We start from the raw sequence: 14,457 nt of genomic DNA on the forward strand, positions 1-14,457 counted from the left end.
ACCCAACCAAGGGTTAGGGTCGAGTCCCAAGAGAGCAGTTTCTGAAAATTAGTGATTAAGCGCGAAAGTGCTAAAGTTAACCGTAGCTAAAGACTTTATAGAATGAAGACATGACAAATTAAAGGGTTTGACATGAGTGTCAGTTATCAATGGGGGGGTTTGTAAACAAGTAAAGAGAAAAATCAGCAAAAATAAGGAAAGATACGAATATAGAGACGGGATTCTTGGGATGTGATAGGAATACGAGTTTGACTAGACTATTGGGTACATGCTTTTGATAGTAAATCCATTGAATATTTGTGACTAGGATAGACAATAGTGGGGGTAAATTCTCTCTCGAGCAACTTACCTCGAATCAAATGGGTTCCTCTCGAACATCCACTTGCCGCATGAAGAACAACCTCCGCCTTAGACCACTCACTCTCTCGAGCTGAGTGTGTGGGAGAAGTACTAGGGTTCACTCTCTCGAGCTGAACCTCATGTCGATCCACTCCCACCAGCCATCAATTTAGCAGTCTTAGTTTTACGACCTCTCTTTCGAGCAAGCCGAAAACACAAATGTTAAATCGTATTTGCAACTACAATTTCATTAAGTTCCACCATAAATCCTAAATGAAATCACATTTACAAGACAAATAAACCATCAACAAGCAAGACCCAACATACCATATTCACAAAATCACACCCCATGAATTGGTGCTTTAGCTACACATGCAAAAAAGGTAAAAATGTATACCAATCTCAATTTCCATCAATGGCTATGCAAGATTAAGTCTCAAAACAAGTCAAAAGTGAAGAATCCACAAGACCCAAGTCCAAAATCTTGGAGTTGAAACCCTTTGAATTTTCAAGTTCTTCAAAACCCTCTCCAAGGTTAGAGAGAATATTCTAAGTCTGATATTAAAACTTAATAATAAAACTTGATAATAATAATTTCTACTCTGATACTATGCTACAAAACTTTAACTAGTATTTATAGTTTTTCAGGAAATGTGCTACGAAGGATCACTCGATGAAGTTAGTCGAGATCGCCGATCAACTCAGCGATCCGCCCTTTGGTCTAGTTCATCACCGTCTTGCGTTAGCCTCTGCATCGTCGTGTTTTGGATCATTGGACGACATAGTACAGCTTCGCGAAACTGCTTGGCGATACGTCGACTACTCTTTTTCACCGCCGATTTGATCCGTTCTTTCAGGGCTCAGCACACTGGAACAAAAGACGAGGATAAGACCTTTTGGCAACTCGCCGAATGGGTTCGGCGATTCTCAGATCTTCATTTCTTCGTTCTTTCAGCTGTTTTTGTTCCTTTTTTGCTAAGTAGTGTCCATGCTTTCCCTCAAACTCCAAATACCTGAAACTTAAGGGTTTTCATCAGATATTGAGATAAAATATGCATTTGAGGACACTAATTTTATCAAAATATAGCCCTAAATGAGTCCAATTTGTGGACTCATCAGCCATAGGCGCTTTGGACGGACGAATGCTTCCTTAGCTCCTCTAACTCGGGTGGAGCCATACGATAGGGTGCATGTGTGGGTGGCTTGGCTCCAATCTCCAGCTCGATCTTGTGATCTACCTCGCGCCTAGGAGGTAAATTCTTTAGTAGTACGTCTGACATCACGTCCTTGTTTTCTTCAAGAACCTTCTCTATGATTGGTGGAAAGGACTCCTTAGCATCATTGTATTCTCCTGAACTTGCAATGGTGGCTATGAACTTCGACTCCCCTTTCTTTAGGCCCTTCACAATCTGTATGGCCGACAAGTGGGCATGTCCTTCTTTTTTCGACACCTTGACTAAAGATAATTCACATGATGTTGTAACTGGTATGATCAAAGTCTTTACTTTTGATGTATCTGCATTGCTAGATCCAGGTGTGAGCCTATCTTTTGTGACTCCATACCAGTGTTTTAAAAAGCAGGGGCATTTTACTTAGTATAGGGCGAGGCGTGGGACTTAAGCCCTATAGATATTTAAATTTTTAATTTACAATATAGTATAATAATATTATAACCCAAAATTACAAAAATACATTAATAGTTTGAAATAATTACAAACATGATTAAAGAAACTCATAAAAAATAAAACTTCTAACATGATTATACAAATATAAATAATCTAATATCTTAACTTTCTAATAATAAAAGAATCATTATTTCTAAAAATATATTTTTTTGTCATACTATACAATTTATAATAAAAACATCACTCCATCATGAATAAAATAAAAATTACTTTGAAATAACTAAATAAAATATGATAATTTTGAGCCATATGAAAAAACCAAGAAGACTAATAATAAGTGAAAAAACAAAATTTTGTCACATGTTTTTTTGAAAAATATTACGTAATATATAATAACTTTCACAGCGTTACCAAATAGTAAAGATGTGATACTACAACTTGTTATTTGAGTTACTCTCAATCTTCTTGTCTCTATAGATTAGAAAAATATAAGTATCATTCATTTATTCAAGAATTATGAGGGTTAACAATGTTACCTAAAGATTTTAACCCATTTGTGTAAGATCTGTTAGGCGAGAAAATTATTAAGTATCATTCTTTATTTAAGAATTATGAGGGTTGACAATGTTAACTAAAGATTCTAACCCATTTGTGAAAGATCTCTTAGACGAGCCCTGAGCGTTGGGTGTGCTTAGGGCGTACAGTCAGAAGCTTAGGGCGTAAGTCTTACAGAACTACGTCTCACACTTGAGTCTCAAAGGGTTTTGCTTGAGCCCCGAGACGAGTCCCAACAAAGTCTTTAAAAATACTGCTTTGAATTTTAGGGTGGAGGTTAACTAATTTTCGAAGACTTGACTTGACCGATGAATTTAATTAAACAAAAAAGGCATAAAAAAAAGAATTGGTCGTATAAAAAAGGAAAAACCAAACCGAGCCAGCAAATTTTTCACGTACATATATACTGCAAATAAATAAAGTAAAATAGATAGCTAAATGGGTATCAATTTTGTATACCAAAAGGTTTCGGATTCGAGTCTCCTTGGATACGGAAGGAGCGTTTTACTTTTTGACGTGAATTCAAATTTAGTCGGGCTCCAATGTGGTTATCGGAACCAAAAAAAATTAGTTAAAAAATAGATGTAATCCATTAAATAACATTAGAAATATTTGATAATATAATTCTACAAATTAAAGTAACTAAAATAAATGTACTACTAATTAGCACTGTATGCGTGCAGATATTCAAGATTAGACGTATCAAAGTAATCCAATTCTTCATCAGTCAAGGCTTTAAATGGTTCATCCAATGATGGTAGCTGCCAAATTTTTGCACCATATAACCATCCATCGTGATCACTCGATGAATTTGAGACACAATCAGGAACTACATTCTCGATTGTTATAGGAATATCTTGATGATTTTTACATATACTGACTTTCTTTGTAATGAAACACACAACAGAGTCTTTAGGTCTGATTTTGCCGCGTTTACTTAATACATCCATTGTAGTTTTATCAAGAGAGTATTCTTTCACAATCCAGTATACACTTTCTTTATCTTCACTGCTACTTTCTTCATCAAAACGAAGAGTTTTCCTATACCCTATTTGTGATCTTTCCTTGTCCAAAATTTCTTTACTATTGTCTCGTCCTTTCCATTTGCGACCACCAACAATTGATCTGTTGAAGTTTTTACCCTTGATCGTTTTTCTCTTCAATTGAGTAAAGAAATAATTTACATGATCATTACCTGAATTTTGTAATAATTCAGCTGGCTCTTTGTTACCGTATAAGTCTATACACGAAATATCATGGTATTCGATTGTCATTCGACGAATGAATTTCGTTAAACACCTTATCAGATCTTCATCTGTATATTTCATCCCCATAAGTTTGAAAATTATGTGAATTCCAACTTAAAAGATACAAAAATAAAGAAGATGGAGAAATATTTTAAAGCAAAGAAACTATATATAGAGAGTATATTTCCTAATTTGTGTAGGAAATTAATTGTAGTTGTAATAATAAATTTGAAAAAGTTAACCTTATTGGAATGGAAAACTAATTGGAGTTGTAATTTATTTTTGGAAAACTTAACCTTATTCAAATAGGAAACTAATTGGAGTTATAATTTTCTGCCCCTTGATTTGAATTTATGTCTCAAAAACAGCACGCGTTAGCAAATAATATTTATTTTCTAGATTTGATAAGAATTATGAAAAGAAGAAAATTAGTAGAAACTTATATGTAGAGGTCAAATAGTATTTGTAATTTTTGCTATTTTTAGTACTCCATATGATAGTAGTAACTATTGTCGTGTAATTTCTATTATTTTAATTTAATATTTATTTACCTTTAAATTTATAACTTAGGATAACAAATAAAATTGTGTTAAAGTTCAATATTATACGGATTATTAAAACAAGACAGTATTTTACTGATCTTTATAACTTGTGATAAAAATAATCGAAATAATTAATTAAAAGAAGAGTGAATTATAAAGCAAAATAGGCAAAAGTAAATATTATTGAGTTATCTCGAGTGAAATCATCATCAAGAAAGCAAAAGTGCATACAATATTTGTGATGAAAATCAGATTCTTGTCAGTGAGGAAAATGTGTACATTTATAACCTAATCGTATATACAATTTGGCATGAATTGAATCGCTCATAATGATCATGATTAACATATGAAGTTGTTATATACCATTTGGCGGACCCACGGAAGGTTTTGGATATTGTTAAGTCGCATCTATTCGGAGGTGAATGATGTGCACACTATCTATTCGGCGTTCAAATCGGAGGAGACTGCATCAAAAGATATTATTAAGTCGCATCTATTCAGAGGTGAAGGATGTGCACCCTCTCTATTCCGCATTCAAGTCAGAGGAGACTGCGTCGAAAGATATTATTAAGTCGCATCTATTCGGAGGTGAAAGATGTGCACCGTAACTATTCCGCATTCAAGTCGGAGAAAACTTGTTTCGAAAGATATTTTTAAGTCGCATCTATTCGGAGGTGAAGGATGTGCACCCTATCTATTCCGCATTTAAGTCGGAGGAAACTTGCATCGAAAGATATTTTTAAGTCGCATCTATTCGGAGGTGAGGATGTGCACCCTATCTATTCCGCATTCAAGTTGGAGGAGACGTGCGTCAAAATATATTATTAAGTTACATCTATTCGACGGTGAATGATGTGCACCCTATCTATTCCGCGTTCAAGTCGGAGGAGACTTGCGTCGTTAGATATTATTAAGTCGCATATAATCGAAGGTGAAGGATGTGCACCCTATCTATTACGCGTTCAAGTCGGAGGAGGCTGGCGTCAAAAGATATTGTTAAGTCACATCTATTCGGAGGTGAAAGATGTGCACCCTATCTATTCTGCGTTCAAGTCAGAGGACTCTTGCGTTGAAAGATATTATTAAGTCGCGTCTATCTATTCCACATTGAGGTGAAAGATGTGCACCCTATCCATTCCACATTGAGGTCGAAGGAGGATGGCGTTGAAAGACATTTTTAAGTCGCATCTATTCGGAGGTGAAAGATGTGCAACCTATCTATTCCACATTGAAGTCGGAGGAGGTTGGCGTCGAAGGATATTCATGTTACATTACCAGAAGTGATAGTGTTTACATATATCCGATCGATGGATTCTCATATGTCCTACCGATGGATCAGTTTCATTCATCCTACCGAAGGACATACATTCATATCCTACCAATGGATAAACATCATCCTACCAATGGATCAACATCATCCTACCAATGGAGCTTCATCATCATCATCTTATCAATGAAGCATCGTCATCAACAATACACTACATTATCAAAAAGTCATATGAATTTGTCATCTAATGCATCAAAACCGACGGAGGCTGATGTCAGAATATTTACAGAAAAGAACATGTGTCGAATACGATAAAACATGTCGCTACTCTATTTAAATTACAATAACTACTAACAAGTTTATTTCAATCTTTGCCGAGAGCATCCAAGAGGATGAATTCTCAAATCAAACCACAGGTGCAGACGACATAAAAAAGGATGCAACACAACGTGGAACTTTTTCTTAGCAGAGAATTGGGACATAGTCCGAAGAGGAGTATCAAACTCTTAGGACGCGAGCTAAGAAACGACTTCCACCACAATCAAACCACACCCCTATCAGAAGGCATATGGGTTTTCCTTGGAGTTTGTCAGTTTTAGTTTTGCATAAGGTGAAATTTTCAGACTCTTATTGGAAGAAACTTCCAATCTAAGTGGCAGTGCACCAAGAGCTGTGGAAATTATGTCTGTGTGAATTTTTAGTTATGGGTGTGAAGTGCACCACATTCATGGCTAAGAGGTTGCAAGCCTCTTTTTCAAACTTGATTCATTTGTCACTTTTCTAGAACTGAAGGTTATCTTGCATAATAGATTTTCTTTTCAACCGATCGAGTCGAACTGCAGATAGTCTGATTCCTAAGGTTTAAGGATATGTAGACGGGAACAATGTTGAAAACTCGGCTGTATTCCGATATTCTCCATTAAATCTTATTCCCGAGCAATTTGGTCTCTTCAAATTCGATATCGAGATAGCTTTTGAGTCCTTTCATAATCGTACGTCAAATTAAGCGTATCGAATTACAAGTGGCCTAAATTTGAGATTTATAGGAAACCTGATACCGGGGTTCGGCCATAATTCCTAAAGTCTGTACCAAAATCCCTTTCCTAAAGAATGAAGAAGGGGCCGGTCAAAAATTGGATTCATCAATTTCATCTGCCTCGAATTTCTTTCATCAATCTAAGTCAAATGAGGGACAGTTGTTGACATCCAATTTTAGCCTTCCACAATATAAATTAATCATCAAGCTTCTTGAATTCCCAACGATTTGAAATAATTGACTTTATAAAATTGAATATATTTTCCAAAGTCATTTTTATGTAATTTTTGACAATTTTATAGTTTTTAAAATAATAAATATGTTTTTATAGTTACGTATATAATTAATATATTTTATAAATATTTGAAAATCATCACAAAAGATTTTACATTTTAGTTAAATATTTTATTTAAATTATAGTTATAATTTCAAGTTAATTAGTTTGTAATTAAATTAATTATTTTATAATCAAATTAATTATTTTATTTCGTTAAGATTAAGAAGCTCTTTAATTAATTTATGAAAGATCATCTTGTTTAAATGTCGACCAAATTCATTGGCTAAATTCGAAATGGCTATAATTGAAATTCATTTGGCTATTATTTAATTTCAATTTTAACCAATTGTTTACCCCCATCTTTTAAGAACAATTTTGGTCCATTTCCAAATTCAACACAACTCCATCAGCAGCCCAACTTTGAGCCCAATTCCCTTAAGCCTTTATCAGCCCAACAAAGACAAAATCCAATACCAAAAGAAACCCAATTCATTCAACACCCAATTACAGCAATACCAAAAGAAACCTGTACGTTTTTTACTTCTTCTTCCAGCGAAGAACGAACCCAAAAACTAGAAATCGGGAGCAGTACCAAACGACCCCATTGCCTTGTCTTCTCTTGCAGTCGCGATCAATTCGGATTTTGTTTTTCAAAAATTGAACATCAGTAGCTGCACCCAACAATACCCGCGCCTACATTAGTTTTCAATCAGTTTCAGTGATTCGGTCTTAAAGTCAAATTAATTTTGTGTTATGTATTTATCATTGTGGCTCCTCTGCTCGTTTGTTTTGATGTTGTCGAATCTGCAATTTCTTATTTTAGTTGCCTTTAACCATCATTGTTCTATATCTGGTTCGTCGTTGTTAGTGTTGTCATTCATGTAGCTCTAAGTTTCCAAGATTAACTGATCCGGCTAATCATATGTGGTGCAGTTGTATATGGAAGGTGCGTTTTACTTTTTGACGCAAATTCAGATTTACTCGGGCTCAAATATGGATATCGGAACCAAAAAAATATTAAGTTTAAAAATAGATGTAATCCATTAAATAACAATAGAAATATTTGATAATATAATTCTACAAATTAAAGTAACTAAAATAAATGTACTACTAATTAGCACTATATGCTTGCGGATATTCAGGATCAGGCGTATCAAAGTAATCCAATTCTTCATCAGTCAAGGCTTTAAACGGTTCATCCAATGATGGTAGCTGCCAAATTTTTGCACCATATAACCATCCATCATGATCTCTCGATGAATTTGAGACACAATCAGGAACTACATTCTCGATTGTTATAGGAATATATTGATGATTTTTACATAAACTGACTTTCTTTGTAATGAAACACACAATAGGGTCTTCATGTCTGATTTCGCCGCGTTTACTTAATACATCCATTGTAGTTTTATCAAGAGAGTGTTCTTTCACAATCCAGTATACACTTTCTTTATCTTCACTGCTACTTTCTTCATCAAAACGAAGAGTTTTCCTATACCCAATTTGTGATCTTTCCTTGTTCAAAATTTCTTTACTATTGTCTCGCCCTTTCCATATGCGACCTCCAAAAATTGATCTGTCGAAGTTTTTACCCTTTATTGTTTTTCTCTTTGATTGAGTAAATAGTTTACATGATCATTACCTGAATTTTGGAATAATTCGGCTGGCTCTTTGTTACCGTATAAATCTATATACGGAATATCATGGTATTCGATAGGCATTCCACGAATGAATTTCGTTAAACACCTTATCAGATCTTCATCCGTATTATTCATCCCCATAAGTTGAAAATTATGTGAATTCCAAATTAAAAGATACAAAAAGAAAGAAGAAGATGGAGAAATATTTTAAAGCAAGAAAATATATATAGAGAGTAGATTTCCTAATTTGTGTAGGAAACTAATTGTAGTTGTAAAAGTAAATTTGAAAAAGTGAACCTTATTAATTGGAGTTGTAATTTATTTTGGAAAACTTAACCTTAATAAAATAGGAAACTAATTGGAGTTATAATTTTATTTTTGGAAAACTCAAACTTATTTGAATAACTTTACAAACCTTATTCACTGTTTTTGGTTTATAAAACTCAATAACTCTCGTGCATTCATTTTCTGAGGTTTTATTTACCTACTATAACAAATATTTGCAGTAATTCTACCATGCTCAGTATTTCTCATTTACTAACACTACAGGAGGGATGTATATGATTTGCATCATGCCATATTGGGTGAGTTTTACTTGAAGTTTATTTAGGAAAAAAACTATTTTTAAATTTTGGATCTTAATTGTAGTTGATACTAAGAATTGATGACTTTTTTCTTGTAAATCTAGGCATCATGTATTATGTTCTAGTGATTGCAGTAATCACCGATAGCATCAAAGATGTTGTTGGTCGTCCATGCCCAAATTTCTTCTATAGGTGCTTCCCCGATGGAATCGAGGTGTGTCTCCTTCTTACACTTTCACATAATATTATGGCTTGAACTTTGGATATTCTTTCATGTAGTCCAAAATATGATCCAACTCAAAAGATCTGTGATTCAGCCTATAAGTGGATACTATGTGATCGAGGTCTGTGCTAGGAGTCAACTTCTACTGTTTATGGCAATGGGGTAATTGGAAAAGACACGACCTAAGAGTTCGAGAATTCATGAGATTGTATTGGATTGCTTTCATCATAGTTCAATATTTTCTCTATGTGTTGTCTGAGAATATATGAATAGTGTTCATTTTTCTTCTTTTATACTCTGTGCGTGTTTTTCAGAGTATGCAATAACAGAACAGTTAACTCGAAAAGTTTGACATCAACACTTATACAAATTTTGCATTAGGATACCTTTTCCAATTCATGTGCAGGCCTTTCAACCTAATGGGGGATGTTAATTGTCATGGAGACCCTAAAGTTGTGAAAGAAGGATGTAAAAGCTTTCCCAGTGGACATACCTCATGTTAATAGTGTTTGTTTATTCTTTAGTTTCTTCATGTTTGTTTGTTTTCTTCTTGCTCATTAGTTTTCGCTTGTCAAAATATAGGGTCATTTGCTGGCCTTGCTTTCCTCTCATGGTACTTGTGTGGAAAAGTGAAGGCTTTTGACAGAAGGGGCCATGCTGCAAAACTTTGTATTGTTCTGCTTCCTTTACTCTTTGCTGCATTAGTCGGAATTTCTCGGATTGATGACTATTGGCATCACTGGACAGATGTATTCACTGGATCCATTATAGGTTGGTTCAACGTTACTATCCAGTGCTAGAATTGATTCACTACTTTGATAAGTTTTCAAACTAACATTGCTTGTAGCTGGCCTTCCAATGAACTAATAATAGTGTGAAAAAACTTTTACACTGTCAATGCTCACACCTTTTAATTATCAAATTTTGACTATGCTATTAAGAGAAATAGTGTAGCTAAACATCTCATTATTTTTTTCATACAGGAAGTGTGGTTGCCTCTTTATGCTACCTGCTTTTCTTTCCATTCCCTCATGATATCAACGGTACAACCTCAAGTCTCCGAAAACAGAATGAATCTCTTAGTTCAATGTCAACGATACTAGTTATTTTCTAAGTATTGTTCATTTTTCCATGAAAATAGGGTGTGCACCTCATGCATCTATCAAAATGTGAGAAAATATTAAAATGCACTCTACATCAATTGGAATTGACACCGTGTAATGCAACGAGAGTACAAGAGGCAACCCTAATTATCCAAGCATGAAGAGTAATGCAAGATGTTGATGGAGATGGAAGGAGATACTGAATTCAGATTTCCATAGCCTCGTCGAAAGAGTAAATATATCATCTAAACCTTTGTACTCTTCTTTTATATAGTCCGACTTATGTTTGAAGTCATATCTATATATCAAAAGAGTTGTACAATATGGAAGGAACAATGTTCATTACCTCCTCATTTTCTATGGGGAGAAAGAAAAGGCTCAAACTCTTACAAAACATAGTCTTGTCGTACATTTGTATCTACTTCTAAACTAGATGAAAGAGATTACTCTTAGGGTTGAAAGAATTAGGGCGTCATAAGCTTACAATTGCAAATAATGTTGGGGATAAATCAAATGACAAAAAATATAATATTATTATATAATTTAGTCAATTGACCTATATATAAAAAAGTAACATAAAAAAAATATTAAAATTGTTGAGAGAAAATCTCTCCTTAAACAAAACTCTTAAATGACTACAATCTAAATGTTATTATGTTCTTTTGGTATGAGAACAATGGTATTCAATTTTTATAGTTTCAAATTTCTCCTTCTATATTTTCGTTTCAGAGAAAAGTAAAACCAATCATGATAATGCTAATATGATAGAAAATCAGGACAAAACATTACTATTTAGATACATATTAAGATCACTAAAGATAAAGAAGCTTCTTGGCCGAGCAAGGGCATGAGCTATCTATTGGCTTCTCTAAGGCAATTTCAAAATGCTGAAAATTAGTTGGTGGAAGAATTTGTTCAGTTTTCTAAAAAGAGGGTGAAAATCTAATCCGTTCATTTCTTATTTAATTTTAATTAATTAATTTATTTTTAAAATTTTTTAGTACTTAATAAAATTATTATTTTGTTGTATAATGAGCGAGAAAAATATAAGAATACTAAACATGAAAGGAAGACAAATGATATGGAATATCGAATGTAGAGAGTATTATTTCAGTTCTCTTCATATGTGTCTTCGATGTTAGCGTAATCAAGACACAACTTCCGATGCAAGTATCTACAATCTTACAATAGTTTAGTAACCCAACCAAGGGTTGAGATCGTTCCCAAGGGAGTGGTTTTGAGAATTAATAGAAAAATAAAATTTAGTTCTAACTAGTCGTAGCTAAAGACATTAACGATTAAAAACATTGTAAATTAAAGGGGGGACACAAGAGTGTCAATTAACAAAGGGGGGGGGGGGGGGGGGTGTCAAAAGCCAGGAAAAATAGAAAAATAAAAGACAAGTCCTAAGTAAGGAGGGGGGTGCNTTCAAATGCGTTCCTCTCAGACACCCACTTGCCGCATGAAGACCAACCTACGCCTTAACCCGCTCACTCTCTCGAGCTAAGTGTGTGGGAATGAGACTAGGATTCACTCTCTCGAGCTGAACCTCATGTCAACCCACTCCCACCGACCATCAATTTAGTAGTTTTAGTTTTATGACCTCTCTCTCGAGCAAGCCGAAAACACATAAATAAACTTGTATTTGCAACTACAAATTCATTAAATTCATCCACAACTACTAAATGAAATCACAATTAAACTACGATTAAACTATCAGCAAGCAAGACCCAACAATTATCTTAACCCATATTCGCTAAATCACACCCAAAGAATTGGAATTTTTAGCCACACGTGTATAAGAGATAGAAATTTATACCAAATTGAGCTCGCATTCAGCTGGGTATGAAGATTTAAGTCTTGATACAGGCCAAAATTGAAGAATCTAAGAGACCCAAATCCAAATCTTAAAGATGAAACCCTTTGGATCTTCAAGTCTTCAAAACCCTCTCAAACTTAGAGTAAAAATATCAAAAAGTATTGTTCTATATGAAAATTATAATAATTGTTCGACACTTAAAACTACAACTCTAACTAGTATTTATAGTTTTCACATATTTGTGCTGCAGCGGATCACTTGGCGTCGTTAGTCGGAATCGCCGATCAACTCGGCGATTCGCCCTTTGGTGTAGTTCATCGCCGTCTTGCACCAGCCTTCAGCATCGTCGTGCTCTGGGTTATTGGATGACATGGTACTGCTTCGCGAAACTTCTCGACGATGCGCCGACTGCTCCTTTTTTCCGCCGACTTGATACTTTCCTTTAAGGCTCGGCACACTGGAGCAAAAGGCGAAGTAAGACCCTTCGGCGACTCGCCAAGTGGACTCGGCGATCCTCATGCCTTCATTTCTTCGTTCTTTTCAGCCCTTTCGTTCCTTTTTGTGACGTAGTGTCCATGCTTTCCTTCAAACTTCAAATACCTAAAACTTAAGGGTTTTCATCAGATATTGAGATAAAATAAGCATTTGAGGACACAATTTCTATTAAAATATAACCCTAAATGAGTCCAATTTGTGGACTCATCAACACCCCAACTTAAACTTTTGTTTGTCCTCAAGTTAAAATCAAGTTCAGCAGTTCAACAAAGATGTCTCAAATAGTGCTACACAAGACTCAATTATGAATGTACACAACAAGACTCAATTTACTTATACAAGGATCAATTGTGTCCTCAAAGATTCAAGTTGTGACACATCATTACTAAAGATTCTCAAGCTCGCAATATTTGCTTCAAAGGCAACTTCAAGCTCAACAAAAGCCTTTGAATGCCCTCACACAAATGATGATTCCATTTTCACACGCAAAGGTATAATCAATTTAAAGTTCAGGAATCAGATACAACGCTTACACTCACAAATATGAACACAATGCATGCTTTCACCCATAGGTTTGCCCGTATTTTCCAATCAACATTTGTTTCGACTTTCTCAAGATCACAAAGGTCTTAACAAGGCTTGTAACAGGGTTGAGTGCAAAGGTATGGTCATTTAGGATCAGTGACTTTTATCCTCATGAAATGTGGTGCTCTCAACACTTCCTTCTTTTTTATTTGATCATTTTCATTAGTGCATCATAGGTCATCCTATTATTCACTTCCCATGGATTGTTCGGAACCCTATTTCTTTGGTACTTTATTCAACAAATTTCTTTTTTTTCTTTTTCTCTTTATTTTATATATATGGAAGGGTTCCATTTTTCTCAACACCATGGGTTAAAGGAGACTTTGCACTTCTTGACTTTCCCTTTTCTTTTTCACCACACCCCCAACTTAGGCTTTGGCTATTCAATTAACCACAATTCAAGAGGATTATAGGTAATGGATTAAGAAAGGTCTAGTTTTCATCAAGTGTCACGACCCGGGATCACCCCCTAGTCGTAACCGGCGTACTCGACCTCGAAGAGGTCTAATACAAGCCTCTTAGCATTCATTCATCGCATAGACACTAAAACTATAAGGAATTAAAAACTTTCTTTACCAAGAAAACATTTCATAAAAAAAAAAATAGCAAGCGGAAGACTTTCTAGACTTTATACATGATGTCTCAAAACCATCTAATACTTTAGAGTACAAAATTCGGGACCAATCTCAAACACAACTTAAACAATACTAAAAAAATATAAAAGAACATATGGGGTATTGTCCTCGAATATATGAGGACTCACCAAGTCTTCATCTTCAACACTTAGAAACATATCAAATAGCCATGACATGTCACCATCTCCAAATCCCTACACTTTAGTCAAAAAGGGAAAGAAAGGGGTTAGCACAATTAAGTACTAAGTATGGAAGACATGCAAAAACATGCTAAAAGGGACGTTTATTGGAGAAACATGCTTTTATGCCATTTGGTAAAACTTCATGAAAAAAAATACAAGTATAAGAGTCACAATATCCAACCATAACCAACATACAAGTCATTAACCACTTTAGCACATACTCCACACATAACCCATTCCTTCACCTTAAACCATCCACCTCAAGTAACCCTTGGACAACACTTTGTGCAATGTATGGATAGC

At 34.7% G+C, this 14,457-nt stretch overlaps 1 protein-coding gene and 2 pseudogenes across 1 annotated transcript; 1 reads left to right on the forward strand and 2 right to left on the reverse strand.

The window, feature by feature from the left end:
• Positions 1 to 1,454: 1,454 nt before the first annotated feature.
• LOC125850031 (uncharacterized) lies at positions 1,455 to 3,847 on the reverse strand. Its single transcript, XM_049529952.1, has 2 exons — positions 3,190 to 3,847; positions 1,455 to 1,885 (listed from the first exon to the last, which is right to left on the reverse strand). The coding sequence occupies exons 1-2, from the start codon at positions 3,845 to 3,847 to the stop codon at positions 1,455 to 1,457; spliced, it is 1,089 nt and encodes a 362-aa protein (XP_049385909.1).
• Positions 3,848 to 7,998: 4,151 nt separating this feature from the next.
• On the reverse strand, positions 7,999 to 8,663 carry LOC125850032 (uncharacterized; annotated as a pseudogene).
• Positions 8,664 to 9,754: 1,091 nt separating this feature from the next.
• On the forward strand, positions 9,755 to 10,556 carry LOC125850034 (probable lipid phosphate phosphatase 4; annotated as a pseudogene).
• Positions 10,557 to 14,457: the final 3,901 nt, after the last annotated feature.

Source organism: Solanum stenotomum, unplaced genomic scaffold, assembly GCF_019186545.1.
Source record: "Solanum stenotomum isolate F172 unplaced genomic scaffold, ASM1918654v1 scaffold131, whole genome shotgun sequence".
NCBI classification, from domain to species: Eukaryota; Viridiplantae; Streptophyta; class Magnoliopsida; order Solanales; family Solanaceae; genus Solanum; species Solanum stenotomum.

What these genes read in the sequence shown, in the direction of transcription:
- LOC125850031 (XM_049529952.1), bottom strand. Translation starts at nt 3,847, where the DNA reads ATGAAATATACAGATGAAGATCTGATAAGGTGTTTAACGAAATTCATT. An exon ending in TGAATATCTGCACGCATACA is followed by an intron (nt 1,886 to 3,189) that starts GTGCTAATTAGT and finishes GAGTCACAAAAG; the next exon opens with ATAGGCTCACACCTGGATCT.